Source organism: Phyllopteryx taeniolatus, chromosome 17 (genome assembly GCF_024500385.1).
Source record: "Phyllopteryx taeniolatus isolate TA_2022b chromosome 17, UOR_Ptae_1.2, whole genome shotgun sequence".
Taxonomy (NCBI): Eukaryota; Metazoa; Chordata; class Actinopteri; order Syngnathiformes; family Syngnathidae; genus Phyllopteryx; species Phyllopteryx taeniolatus.
The window spans coordinates 3,689,683-3,704,046 of record NC_084518.1 but is presented as its reverse complement, the minus strand read 5'-3'; the positions used below and the strand labels follow the sequence as shown (position 1 = coordinate 3,704,046).

Below are 14,364 nucleotides of genomic sequence, written 5' to 3'. Positions count from 1 at the left end.
CTGAGGTCTAATGATAAGAGATGCAGTGTGAGCAAGAAGATGACGCCCCTTGAGTGTCATACTGTACCAGAATTTGTCATTTTTTGTTCCAACAGAGCAGAGAATACAAGTGGGTACAGAAAGTATTCAGACTCCCTTAAATGCTTCACTGTTTGTTATATTGCAGCCATTTGCTAAAATCATTTAAGTTCATTTTCCCCCTCAATGTACACACAGCACCCCATATTGACACGTAAAAAACAGAATTGTTGAAATTTTTGCAGATTTATTAAAAAAGATTTATTATTGAATACTTTCCGTACCCACTGTATATTATATGCCTGTGAGTATTGTTGTATGTTCTATTTGTATGTGTTGCTGCTCAGTGTCTGTTAAAAGTAGCAGTTGGCTTGAAGGTTTCTAATTACATATGGAGTGAAAAGTTAATGGTTTGGTGTTGCTCTGTTGAGTTGTTCACTTTTAAATCACACATCAGCTGCGAGGAGTTTCACTAAGCATGGCATGACTCTACTCCAAAATGTGACTTTGCCAGAGGAGTGAAACGAGTTTATATTTCCACCTTTAGCAGTACCATTGTACAGTATGTCCATGTATGTAGTGTTTATTTTCGAAGTGACATTGCCAACTACTGGCCTGGAATTCAGTTAACTTTTTTTTTTTTCCTCAAAGGCCTGTGTGAACTGAATTTTGTTTGTAAATAAAACCTTACGTTATTGACATTTCATCAAATTGTTCAGACTAAATACAACCTCAGACACAAGGATGGGTATGCCACTGACATGTCGGAACTGAACTCATGCATACTCATTGTGGTGATCACATCTACCTACTTTGTGTGCAAAAATAAGTTCTCCAGTTTTGGTTCTAGATGTATATACATAGTGCATATTATTGTACAGTACTTGTAGTGCATATTATTGTACAGTACTTGTAGTACTGAATGCAGGAACTCTTGTGATGTTAACTACTCTGATTAACACAAATGAATGACGCCGTATAATGCCAAACCTACAGGAATTATATGGCTCTTTACGTCAAACAATCCAATTGATTGAGCCAGAATTAGTAATTTAATACAATCAACTTGAACTCGAACATCAACAATATGGTCATGCCATAGCTTAAGTAGTTCGAAAGGAGCAATCTCTAGAGCTTAAAACGGATACATATTTCTAAAATACTGACAATTGAATGTGCTTCTTGCTTGCAGTTGCAACTTTACGTTTATGTAGATAAGTACTGAATTTGTATTCCTTCAATAGAGCTGTGACTACAGCTGTGTCAAAATATGCTGAATTAAAAATGGAGACAATCAGGAAACAAGAGCAACATACTGGATAGATGGCATGGATTTAAAATGAAAATTAAGAATATGAATTGAAACACCAATATTGGCATATGTAAAATAGATTCTAAATCAATCACTCTTATATGAAAGAAAATTGATGGAATGCCAGCAAGCTATAATTTGTGAAAGATAACTCCTGTTTTGTTCGATACAATTCTGATGGTCTTAATGAGACAAAAGGTCCAAAAAGGAATAGCGTCAATTGCGGGAGATGACTCAAGGTACTCTAAATCCACCTTGAAGGAAATTGTACCAAAACCTCATCATGTCTTTCTGGTCAATTTATTTACCGAAGCAAGGTTGACTGAATTAATTGTATCATCAGAAGTCTCTAAAACAGGGTTTTACTTCCACAATATAAAAGTTAAATTTTAACTCACCGTCTGCAAACACATAAGAAAGCAGTAAAGAAAAACAAAGAGCACAGAAAAGACAAAAACAACAAAAAAGTCAAAGCAATCATGAATGCTTAAAAATATATATTTTTTAAAATGTGCTTATTTCAAACAGTTACAGGACAAATGTTCATGAAACATACCTGCCGATTAAAAGGTCAAATTAGAAAGCTAAATTAGCTGGATGTTTATGGGAAATGATGAAAATGTTTCCCTTCCCTATTGAAATACTGCTAGAAAATGTCAAGTCTGAATGATACAGGCCATATATATCTGATAACCACTGTATTTTAAATAGATTGCCTTACCTTTGAGTGCGATGACCTTGCTTGCTGGATTCATGATGGCGCTGTCGGCTGAGATGGGCCTGCGGATTGGTGTATTCGGATCGGCCATGTCAATGATCACCACCTGAGTCTGCTCGCCAACTTTTTCCCGGATACAGATGAATTTATCCGACTCCATGGTTAGGGTGCTAAACCCTATATTGGAAGGGTTGATCCCCAGGTTTTGGAGCTAAGGAAGGAAAAAGCACAGTATGTTAGGATGACTACAAATAGGCTGCTAGAGGTAAAAGTCACCATGTTCACGTGTACACCACGTTACTGATGGTTTGGAGTGTTTGTTAATATGTCAAGTCTCACTTTACATGCACTGGTTATAACCATGTTGGAAATGCCATTGTCTTCTTACACAATGTTAGGAGACGACAATGCTCCTTTCACTTCATTTAGCTGTGGGGATTCTCAACCACCTGTTCAACCTTTGACTCGTAACTATAGGATGGCAATTAAAAAAAAATATCAAGATTCCTATGATAAGAATAAAAAAAGATTTTAAATGGGATGCTTTGATTTTGTGATTAAAATTAAATCACCTTTGCAGGCCATTCTTTAATATGTATTCATCGATAAAGTTCATTGCGACTGTGCTATTGTGACTAAATAAAAATTTAATTGAACAGATACAGTACTGTACTTGTGGCTGCATTTGCACTTTTATTGCCACCATAATAAACCCATGACCTTTGTGCAAAGATTTTAAGCCTCCTGCACATACAATATGCACAGAACTGAAAATGCATCCCCAAGCCATTCCAGAAAACAGCTTACAGGAGCACCATGGACGCTTAGCGTAGCAGAGGGACAGTTTGGCCAAACATCAAACAGCACTCAGTACATGTAAACTGGGATTTACAACAGAAGTGTTTAAAACCGGAGAGACCAAATTACTGTATGTCAGTTACACGATTAGGGTAATTTGTGGCTTAAGCCTCGTCACTGTTGGAAAGTGAACGTTAGGCTGGCATGGTTAGCACACGGGGTAGCAAAGTTATCGCTATATTATTTAAACTATTAACATTTGATGGAATCTATCGACTGTCTTCATGTTGCTCATTTGTCTCAACGTGAAACTCAAGTACTTTGTGTTTTGTGTTGTCTGTTTCATATCTTTTGTGACACAATCACAAGTGTTAAAACAACTGTTAATGAGGAATCTTGACGATACAAGAAAAATACACTGTTCTTAGTATGTTCTTACGAATACTTAAATATTTAGGCCAAATTATTACACCAACCTAGAAAAAAATAGAACTGATATTTATGCCCACAGTCAATAAAAAATAAAAAAAAAGTCAAATGTTCACCCCTACTGATGAATGCTCATGTTCGACCATACCACACCAACTAATAGTGGTGAACCCGTGGTCTGAAAACCACATTATGGAGTAATGTGGTGGTCAGAACGACGACCACCTTTGACTGTCGCTCCACAATCAAAACTCTTCCATCCATCCATTTTCTGCACCACTTATCTTCACTTGTTACAAAAATTAAATATAATCATAACAACAACAACAAATAGCGGGGCTCGAAGCAGTTAGTGCCATATATCAAGGAATTGCTCAAGAATATGGGACACGGCACACCCACCCACATTCTTAAATGTCACTACTTCCATTTCAATTACACTGTGATTAGGTGTGACAACCATGTATTGAGAAAGAAGAGGAAAGAGCAAATGAAAGTTTGTGCCACAACGTTTACAACTGCAGTGGTATGGGAGTGCAAACTCCTTCCTTTCATTTCTGCTATTGTCGAGTTGAGAGGCCTTTGGAAACGTATTAAAACAGTCAGGAAAGCAGCAACTACTTAAACTGCAAATTAAACTGCTCTCAATGATAAGCAGTGACAGTTGTCATTATTAAACATTTGGTAAAACAGCAATCATCCTTGAACTTAAGCTGCTTAACACGAAATCCATACAAGAGTTATTGTAAAAATTTCAGAAGATGAGACAGAAGTCAGGCGGCACGGTGGCCGACTGGTTAGAGCGTCAGCCTCACAGTTCTGAGGTGCGGGGTTCAATCCCCCTCCCCGCCTGTGTGGAGTTTGCATGTTCTCCCCGTGCCTGCGTGGGTTTTCTCCGGGCACTCCGGTTTCCTCCCACATCCCAAAAACATGCATTAATTGGAGACTCTAAATTGCCCGTAGGCATGACTGTGAGTGCGAATGGTTGTTTGTTTCGATGTGCCCTGCGATTGGCTGGCAACCAGTTCAGGGTGTACCCCGCCTCCTGCCCGATGACAGCTGGGATAGGCTCCAGCACGCCCGCGACCCTAGTGAGGAGAAGCGGCTCAGAAAATGGATGGATGGATGGAGACAGAAGTCATTTCACTATGATCCATCCATTTTCTTCCGCTTATCCGAGGTCGGGTCAAGGGTGCAGTAGCTTTAGCAGGCAAGATCTTGATGAACCAAATTCAGGGCTACTAACTATGTTAGGCAAAGGAGTGGCCTGAATTTCATAAGGCTTTTCTAGGTAGTGCCATGTGGTCCCCTCTGTCTGTCGGCTCTTGCATTTGTGGAAGTATGACCACAATGCAATTTGGTTTGTCAGCGTGGTTTACGAAAGAAAGATCTGATGTGGCCTAAAACTACTATGACATCACTGAAGGAATTTGGGTAAAAGCAGGTCAAACTTGTGGAATGCCAGCAAATGCAGAACTTTAGCATAGCCCTTTTTGGCTTTGCGCTGTGCTTTCAAAAGTACCCTAATTTCTCATGTATAATGCGCATTTATTTCCCCAAAATGTTTTCAAAAGTGCGCATTATACATAGGTATTTTTACAGTAATGGTTACATTTCTAAACCGCACAGGTTGTGCTTCAAGCAGAAGTAGGCACCGGTTTCAAGGAGAATGACAACCACAAGATCCCATTCACTGCCACCAAATAATGAAATCCAGATGTGGATAAAACTTTGCTATATTTTATGGGCAAGGTAATAAACCCTGGACTATTGAACAAACTGTAGAGGAGGAGAATTTGGAAGAAAAAAGTACAATTGTGGTAGCCATTTGTTCATGCATTTTTTTCCTAATGTAAATTCTGTACATAGTTGTACTTGTAAATTATTTTTCTGTCCAAAGTACTTGGCGTTGTTTTATGTTCACGTTTGAGCTTTACACTAAAGAAAAAAAAATATTGGTTTCAAAGTCATTGTTCCGCTTGATGTGTCTGCTTTTACAAAAAGGATGTTTTCTCAGTTTTTTTATACTCCAGAAACAGATTCGGCTGAAAGTAGATTATATTTCACTGCTGATTACTAAGGAACGATAGAAGCTAGAGAAACATTTTTTCCTGATGAAAGAAGAGCATCTGCTCTTTCTTTTGGTGGTTTTGGTGTTTATATAGTCATAGTACACAATAATCTGTGGGGCTTGAAAAATCTGCGAAATTGCTCGAAAATGCCTGGCAGACTCGGGGTTCCCTCCTCAGGTAACGGCTGGCAGTGAATGAGTTACAATAGAGTAAACTTGAACTTACAAAATAGCATGTCAATGGCTCAGGGAGCTGTGTGTTTATTCATGGCAAAGTAATTATCTAAGCAAGAAGCCACAAAATTAAACCAGTGGTTATGTTTTAAAGATAATCTTTCCGGATGCCTCCAGAAGAGGTTTGACTACTCATAGGACCTGCTTACCATTTCCTTCAAAAGGAAAGAATCATCTTGGTCAGCACAAAAAAGCCCTGTGTATGTCCATCACATGTAAAGTTCAATGAAGGGCAGGGAGGGATGTGCTCTCATTTGCTGAGCTTTGCACCACTTCATAGCCATATTCCACAACAGGAAACTTGGGAACCATTGTCCATCGAGGCTAAAACAACAGGGCTGCCAAGTTTAGCCTCCTCCACAACCATGTGACACTGGTGGGGGACATGTGACCAGCTCAAGCACAAGAAGCAAGAGGACTGCCTGTACTATTAGAAAGGAGAAGAAGTATTGATCGTTTCTAGAGCCTAGCCTTCTAATTTAGTTCTCCGAAGAATTCTGAAGAGGAGATTTGTCCCTAAACTGTTTCCCTTTTCTTTCAAACGCAATTGTTCTCACATTTCGACAATGCTGCACAATGTCAAGTCTTCAGCATATCTGCATCCTTGCCAGCCAGTCACGGGATATCAGCAGGTCTGTTACAAGCGAAGTTCAAAGAGCAAACATAAACCTTATGGAAGTAAGATACAATCTATTACAGCACAAGGGAATTCTGCTTTTCAAAATAATAGCACACTAGGCTTTTTATTTATTTTTTGTATTGTTTACATTTCCCAAGTAAAGTTGCTGAGTCAATATCTGCAGCTGAAATGGAACTTAAATGACAATTATAACAGTAATAGATCACTGAGTACAATACCAGCGTGAATAAATCCTGGCAACATCCAGCTTGGACTAAGTGTATGTAAGGAAATCGTGCCAAATTGAGTGCGTGTACACAAGAGGTAATAGGAGGTGCTTGGGGGGGGGGGGGGGGGGGGGGAATGACATTCAGGTAATTAAACTTCTACTTAATAGTCGTCGGCACCGGCTTATATAAATGGATGATTTATGAAAATGCAAGCTTAGCAAGTTGACTAGCTGACAACCCATGACTGCTAAGAGTGAAAAGGGGAAGGTGATTCTACTCGCTCTCTGCAACAGATGTATAACTGCCGTTTTGAGAAATTAAGTGTATCATGACATCCACTTTCATTCCATATTCACTATGAATGGACATTAATAATCTATGAATCAATTAAAAATGTTGATTGCGAAGTAGTGATTGTCAATTAGGTCTAGCAAAACAGTGCGCACTAATGTTTGGTTGATTCAGTCCCAACAAAACTTTGCTATGGCACAATTGGGCAGCATTACTCTGGTCTATAAAACACTGGCACAGAAACATGCCAATATCATCCAGCTGCAACAATTTATCGAAAATTAAAAAAATAATTTGATCAGAAATAAAACTTCTCAAAAACTCTGCCTCGGAGCTTTGCAGGGATGTTTTTATTTTTTAACACATTTTCGCAGGGATCATTTTTTTCCACATACTAATGTTACTGCAGTCGCATGCACCACCTCATGTAGAAGAAAAAAAACACGATGGTGGCGAGCCAGGAGAAAAGAGTCCGGAAAAGACAGAATGTCCGAAGTTTGGGATCATTTCACACGTAAGAAGGAAGATAAAGTGCAATGTGGATCACAACAGCACATGTAAGATCATCAACACAAGGCAATGTATAGATGTTAGCTAATTTAACATAGCCTACCATTGGACGTATTCTAATGACCCCGTAACTGGTCAAGGAGAGACACAGCCACCAGTGCACTTAAAAGTGCTTTATTGAACAAATGGTAATAAAACAGACACGTAATAAGCAATTTCATACACATGCTGCAATGACCACAACTCATGCAGAGTCATTCAACACGTAGACTGGCTAACATTTAAGCCAGTTAACAGCCAGCCAACTTTAAACTGATTCGTTGACACCCAGATCTTGGCCTGTCACGATAATTACTACGTTGACTTATCGTTTGAAATAAAATGGACGATGATATTACAAGACTCGATAAATGGTCATTGTTGTGGGGAGCTGGTGATCATGTCTAGGATCACCAACACATGCTGGTGTGAGGATGCCGACACAGTTGGATGGCTGTGTCATGAGCCGCGACTCATGGAACGGCGGCGGTTTTGGCTCTGTCCAATACGAAAACAGCCTTGCTCCATATGCAGCGCTTAGCGTAACACAAAAAACACTTACGGGAAAGTTAACCGTTTGTTGTGCTCGATTTAAATCTCTGGTCAACTGTTTACATGTGACTTGATCTACTCCGATCGGGTGTACACATGTGCACTACATTTCATAGTAACAGAGACGTGTACGTCGTCGTGAACATCACGTCATTTATCAAGATGGGGATCCGTCGTCTCGTTAGCACAGTTGTTGGGATTGTTTTTGTACATTTCTTGAAAAAAAAAACGCTTGACAAAAACAACTAAGTAGTGAAAAACAAGATCGTCGCATGAGCTCCGTTGGGAGAGGCCATATTTACACCTCCGTAAACAATGACATCACTGCATATTTACGTTGAGACGAAGCATGCACATACTGTGAAAATGAATAAAATTCTATTTGGATTCATCGTTTATTCTGATTCCACAGTGTTTTAGCGTGTCTGGTTTTGGACAAAACATTTGTTGACATCATGGTCAACAAAGTGACCATCCCTGTTGTAACCGATCAATTGAGCATTCATTTTCCCTATGATCAATCAAGGCAAGTTTAGTACTAATAACAGACATATTCAGCTTTCACTTCCCAGCCATTCAAATCCCGTACTTTATTAAAGCCTTTATCTGAACCGGTTGAAGCATTCTGAACATGCACTGAAGCAGAATTTATGATATACTGTACCAGGTTTATCACTCCTGTGTATGTGTCAAAAAACGTTTTGGGGTATGAATACACTTGACCCAAAACTCTTGACAAAAAAGAAAAACAAATGAAAAAAAAATTGTTTTTAGTTAAAAAAAAAAAAAAAAAAAAAAAGAACACCTGCAGGAAAATAGTGCATGTGATTCATCTATTCAACAGGTTGTGGATTTTCTGTGAAACAAGCATGAAACAACGTCTGCATTAGTGATAGTAGCCTTAGAGCCCTCAGGAGCAAACAGCTTTTTTTTCTTTTTTAAACAGCGATATTATAACGTCAGCATAAGACAACCCACCACCATGACAATCTGCTTGCTTACACTCAAAATAATTTCTTTTACAATCAATCCAGGATTGTGTCCTATTGTGTGTACTTCCATTGCAGAATAATTGGCTTTTCTCCTACTGTGCCTGTGCCACCGTGATGAGTCCTGGCTGTGCAAAAGAAATACTGGTTGCACAAAATTATTATTATTATTTCATCATAGCATGGTAGCTCTTCACTCTTAACAGCTGTTGAACAGTAAGTAACCTGACTAAATACTGTAAACATAAACTAAAAGCACAGTGAAGTACCGTTTATCACAGGAATACGATTCCAGACCCACCTACAATGGGTGAACATCTGATTGAGAAACCATATAAATTATTATTTTTTTTAAATAGTTTTATTAAAACCGATTGAAATACATTTTAAAAATATTTTTTAGCGCCTCACTGTCAAGTGAGACTAATATATATAATTTGACTTTGAGGAAAAGACACTATTGTTCGTAGTCTTCTAAATAAGAGCCAAAGTGTCCTTGCTTTAAGCTGTCACTCCCAGTTGAATTTCACTGTAAAACTGGCACACAAAACAAAATACATTACATTTGTATATTTAAACAACAAAATGTTCGACAAAACCATAGAATTTGTATATAAATTAGGGACGTCCCGATCCAACATTTTCATTTCCGATAAAATATTGCAGCCTTGAGTTTTGGCCAATATGGACATCGGCCTCATCCGATATCAGCAAATCCTGAAAAATAACTAATAAAAACAAAGATATATATTTAAGTTGCAACATAACCACTGCTCAACTACGTAAGCGTAGCCTACATTTAAAAAAAATTAATACATTTGAAAACCATGAAAATTAACCTAAAATAATACAAATACTTTTAAAGTGCAAAATAAAAGTTCAATTCAGTTATTTTTTTACTGTCAGTATTAGTGGGAACGGCATTTGCTTTCTCCACGTGCGGTAATACACTTTTGAACTTCATTGTTGGGATCGATGTTCCTGCTGTGCACGTCTTGACCTCTGAGGGGCAGTTTGGTGCACGCAACGAGACACACACTTGCAGTCACAAACCAAGTCGAAGTTACAATCAAAGATTGTTAATATAACTCGTTTTTTTACAGAGTTTGAAGAAAATTTCCCAGACAGTATTGTTCTATTGCCTTTTTTTTGTATTTATACAGCGTTTGTGTACTGATATTCATTATTTTGTGAGATAAGTCCCGCAAGTTCAATGGTAAATTTCATTAGCTTGTCAATGGTGTTTTTCCATTAAATGTGTGTTAGCTTTCCTCTAGCAATTTTGTGAAGAAATGCGAAGAAACAAAGTCTGTGATGTATTTGAATATTTAATAGGTATTATTCTTTTGTTATGTGGGTACGCCTCAAGTGCCGCCCGGCCCAATATATCGGTCACGTGAGGCAATGCGGGCGCTGCGGCCGCGCAAGCGTGGGAGTATAAAGAGGCCTTTACTCCTTGCTATTATGCTAGCACCTTAGCATCCTGTTGTTGTAATCACATGGGCTCTGCATTCTGTCCGGGCCCTGCTGGATAGAAGTGCTGGAGCGGCGCATGGAATGGACTGCTTATGTAAGAGTGGTAAAAATTTCAGCAGTGACGTCAGCACAGTCGCCGCCCGTGCGAGTAAAAAGAAGCCTTTAGTAGGTAGGACTGAGCATTGTTAAAAACTTCACAATTTGATTCGATTTCTATTCTTTAGGTTGAAATTCGATATTGATTTTTATGTTGTAATTCAATAATAATTTAAATGTTCCAATATCAGTTAAGTAACAAGTACATTTTGAAATTTATTTTTGACGCCATGTAAATCTATATCACATCACATTTTTAAGGCAATAAAACATCTGAAAAACATTAGCATATAACTTATTTGTACATACGAGTAGAAAAGTTTAAAAAAAAAACAGCTGTGTATAAACAAAAAGGTAAATTGCAAGTAAACGTGAAGTTTATTTCCTTTTGGAAATGGTAATTATTTTTTTATTTTTATTTTTTTTAAACGTGCACTTATTTGCACACGTGGAGTACAAAAGTAAAGTGCATTATACATAAAGAATATTTTACTTATTAGGATTAAGGTTTCTATTTGCACGGTTTTAAGTAGCACCTAATTAAGTAGCATATTTGACATATTACAATAGTGACAATTGCATACTTTCAATCTTTTCAATACAAACAACTGTAATACTTTCTTAATCAAACTCCATTCATTTATTGCTTCTGTCAACAAGTTTGCTATTGCTCTGTTGCAGGGCCCTAGTCTGCAGAACCTTTGACACCAATTCCTACGCGTTAGAAATGAAATGAATACGTACGTACGTATGGGTCTGTCGCTTTGAAAGTCCAACCACCACATCTAAGAGCCACTCTTTCTGCTGACTTCTGACTCCAAAACCGCTTTCTTAACGCCGTGTACAGGTTCAGGATGGCGACTTCAGACATGTTTTCGTGTTGTTGTTGATTATCATGGTACGAGTGTTTTTTGTCCATTTCTCCTCTTCCGGATTTACAGGGGAATCCAAAATGAACCCAAACATCAGATTTAAAAGTCGCTCGCTTACGGCTGCTTGCTTTAGTTGCCATTTTGTTCTCGTTTGGCAGACTGCAGCTTCCGTGCATACAACGCGAATCACATGAAAAGCGCCCCCCACTGGTCAGGTGGTAATCGATTCAGAGGATTTGCTGAATCGATATTGAATTTCAGGGGGAAGTATTACAATGCATTGATGAATCGATATTTTTACCCACCCCTGTTATTAGGAGACCTTCTCTGCCTCATCTTGCTATTAATTAGGCAGCATATCATCCAGTAGACCTCAGTGCTTGCAGGCCAAGGTGTTACTACAAAGGCACAGCCTTTTCCTGTTACAATCAATCATTTAAAATGAGAATTTTCCACTGCAACCATGTTCACAAAATAAACATCTGCGTCACTATTAATAGCTTAAATATGAAGTGAGTCCCGAAATGTGCAAAATAAGTAGAATGCTATATTTCCACTCTACACAACTTTGTTAACAAGATACTAAAAGTATCCATCTGCCACAGTGGAATTAAGTGTTACCGCTTTTTAGGTAACCAGTACCAAACAGTTCTTTAACGGCCAAGTGAACAGTCAAAAAGTAGCGTCATTTAAATGAAAACCTGCACTTTTTCTTACCAATTGAAAATTAATTAAATTGACATTAATTAAATCGATGCCATATCAATGGGTAATAGTGTCAAGGTAACCCACTTCATGACTTGTTGAAACCCCGGTGAAAGTGAGCATGCTTTAGGGTGTTTCTTGTATGACTTACCGATACTTTACAAGACAATCATACAATGTTAGCATCCTCTACAGCGTTATACAATTTCTAGTTCAGTAAATTCAGACCAAAGAAGAAACAGGTAAACGTAATGCGATAATGAATTGTAAAAATTGGCTGACAGTCAGCGAAGACCGTAAACTTACTAAGGTGATACCAGTGCTCCACGCGGCCCAGTCATGTCCACGAAATGCTCATCTAAAGTCAGCACAGAGTTAACATTGGCCATATAATTTCAAACGCCACATTAAAACGAACAAGGGCGACTCACTAAACTGTTAGCCAGAAGGCTAAGATGCTAACTAAGATAAACGTCATCCACCCAGCCCGGCCAGCTAGCATAGCTCGCACTTGACTTGTTAGCAATGTTTGCCTTGGACCATCAAGTCTCTAGTGCCACAAGAAAATTGGAATCAAAGAAAAGCCACATACAAACGAAATAATGAATTCATTCACTCACCTGCAGGTGCTCCTGAAAACGAATTGGCAGGATCTGAGCCATGGCGGTTCCTCTCACACTCCTCCGGTTTCTTCGAATGCTAACAAACTACGGCGCCTCTCGGGTCCCAGCCGGGCAGCCAGGGAGCCTCTGATCGGAGGTTCCAAAGATAGAATCGAAGGGGCTGTCGGTGTGACGGTACGTTTATACTGGTCTCTTGGCGATAGACTTGCGAGCTTCCCCTGGCTAACGGCGGGTTGCCACTACACCGACTCCTTGGATCTGCAATGGCGGAGGAGGTGAGCAAGCACAGAAAACATCCCGGAAATGGAAGTACTCCGTGAGGCGGATGAATACAGAGTTACACTTTTTAAAAAGTGCATTTAGGCAGTCACGATCGCCCTTCCATTGGTATTGTGGGAGTATTTAAAACTTGAATGTGTTATATTTGATGAAAAAATGCTGAATTTAGAAATAGAGGTTAAGAGGAACACGTGTCAATCTAGGAACTATTTCTTTTTATTCGCGCCTTGATTTTTGCCACATCATTCGTGTGTGTAAGTGGACGTCAGTCAAACGCGTTGGACACTTGTTCCCGTCGGCCAATTAGATCGCTCCTTGAGTTCAATTCGCCATACTCTAAAAATAACTATTCAGCATGAATTAAATTCAAAGTGATTGTTTGTCGTAGTAATTTAGTAAGTCGGCTGCTGCAGAGGTGCTGCAAGAGGGGAGACGAGCCAGGCCAAGGGCCCCAAAACACAACTGACTTTGGGCCGTATCAATCACAACTCAGCTTTATTTATAAAGCACTTTAAAAAAAAACACACAGCTGCACACAAAGTGCTGTACATGGTGTAAAAATCAAACATATAAAAAGATAATGAAACATAAGACAATTGAAAACAATGACAAAACTGTAGCACTGCATGAGACACACCAACGACAACGTGTCTGGGTCCTTTACTAGCTGTCGCTGGCTGGTGTTGAGTAGGGGGGGGCCCAAGAAATGGCTGGTATTGGTCTGTATCAGGCAGCACGGTGGACGACTTTAATTGAAGACTCTAAATTGCCCGTAGGTGTGAATATGAGTGCGACTGGTTGTTTGTTTCTATGTGCCCTGCAATTGGCTGGCGACCAGTTCAGGGTGTACCCCGCCTCCTCCCCAAAGATAGCTGGGATAGGCTCCGGCACTCCCGTGACCCTTGTGAGGAGAAGCGGCTCAGAAAATGGATGGATGGATGGTCTGTATCAAGGACACCTGGAAACCCCCGTAGACACTGCAGTCACATGATCAAACCCGGAAAACAAGTTTGTGGACTTCCTGTCCGTGCTGTGATAACGAGCATAACTACGTGTCGGTGACATGATGGTTTGAAACCATTCATCCATACATTTTACATACCGCTTAACCTCATTAGGGTGGCAGGTGAGCTGTCCAACCGTGTCATATATTGTCCTGTCCTTCCTTCAAAGGGTGGAGCACTATTGCCCCATACAACACTCAAATCTATTATGTCATTGTACTACGCATTTCATGATTTACTTTCCTCATCTTTATTACAGTTAATGTACTGTTTTTTTTGTTGTTGTTGTCTTCTCTTCCTATATTATTGAGTTATCGTTTCACTGTCACTCCCCTTTCAAACTTTGTTCTGCCCAACTCAACTGTTCAATACAAAGAACCACAGTGGCGGCTTAAAAACTCCTCTGTGGTACAGTAAAATTGTTTCGGCATAAAATGGATAGAGATCCTCCTTTCTGTTTGACCTAACAGCCAAACAGGACAACAACAAAAACAAGCAA

At 39.2% G+C, this 14,364-nt stretch overlaps 1 protein-coding gene across 1 annotated transcript in view; it reads right to left on the bottom strand.

The window, feature by feature from the left end:
- Positions 1–12,864, bottom strand: part of cltca (clathrin, heavy chain a (Hc)) — a 40,446-nt gene extending 27,582 nt beyond the window's left edge. The window contains exons 1-2 of the mRNA XM_061750720.1: positions 12,580–12,864; positions 2,052–2,259 (exon numbers count right to left, since the gene is read on the bottom strand). Coding sequence (XP_061606704.1) covers positions 2,052–2,259; positions 12,580–12,621 — 250 coding nt within the window. The 5' untranslated portion in view covers positions 12,622–12,864. The remainder of the gene's footprint in view (positions 1–2,051; positions 2,260–12,579) is intronic.
- Between the last annotated feature and the right edge of the window lie 1,500 nt (positions 12,865–14,364).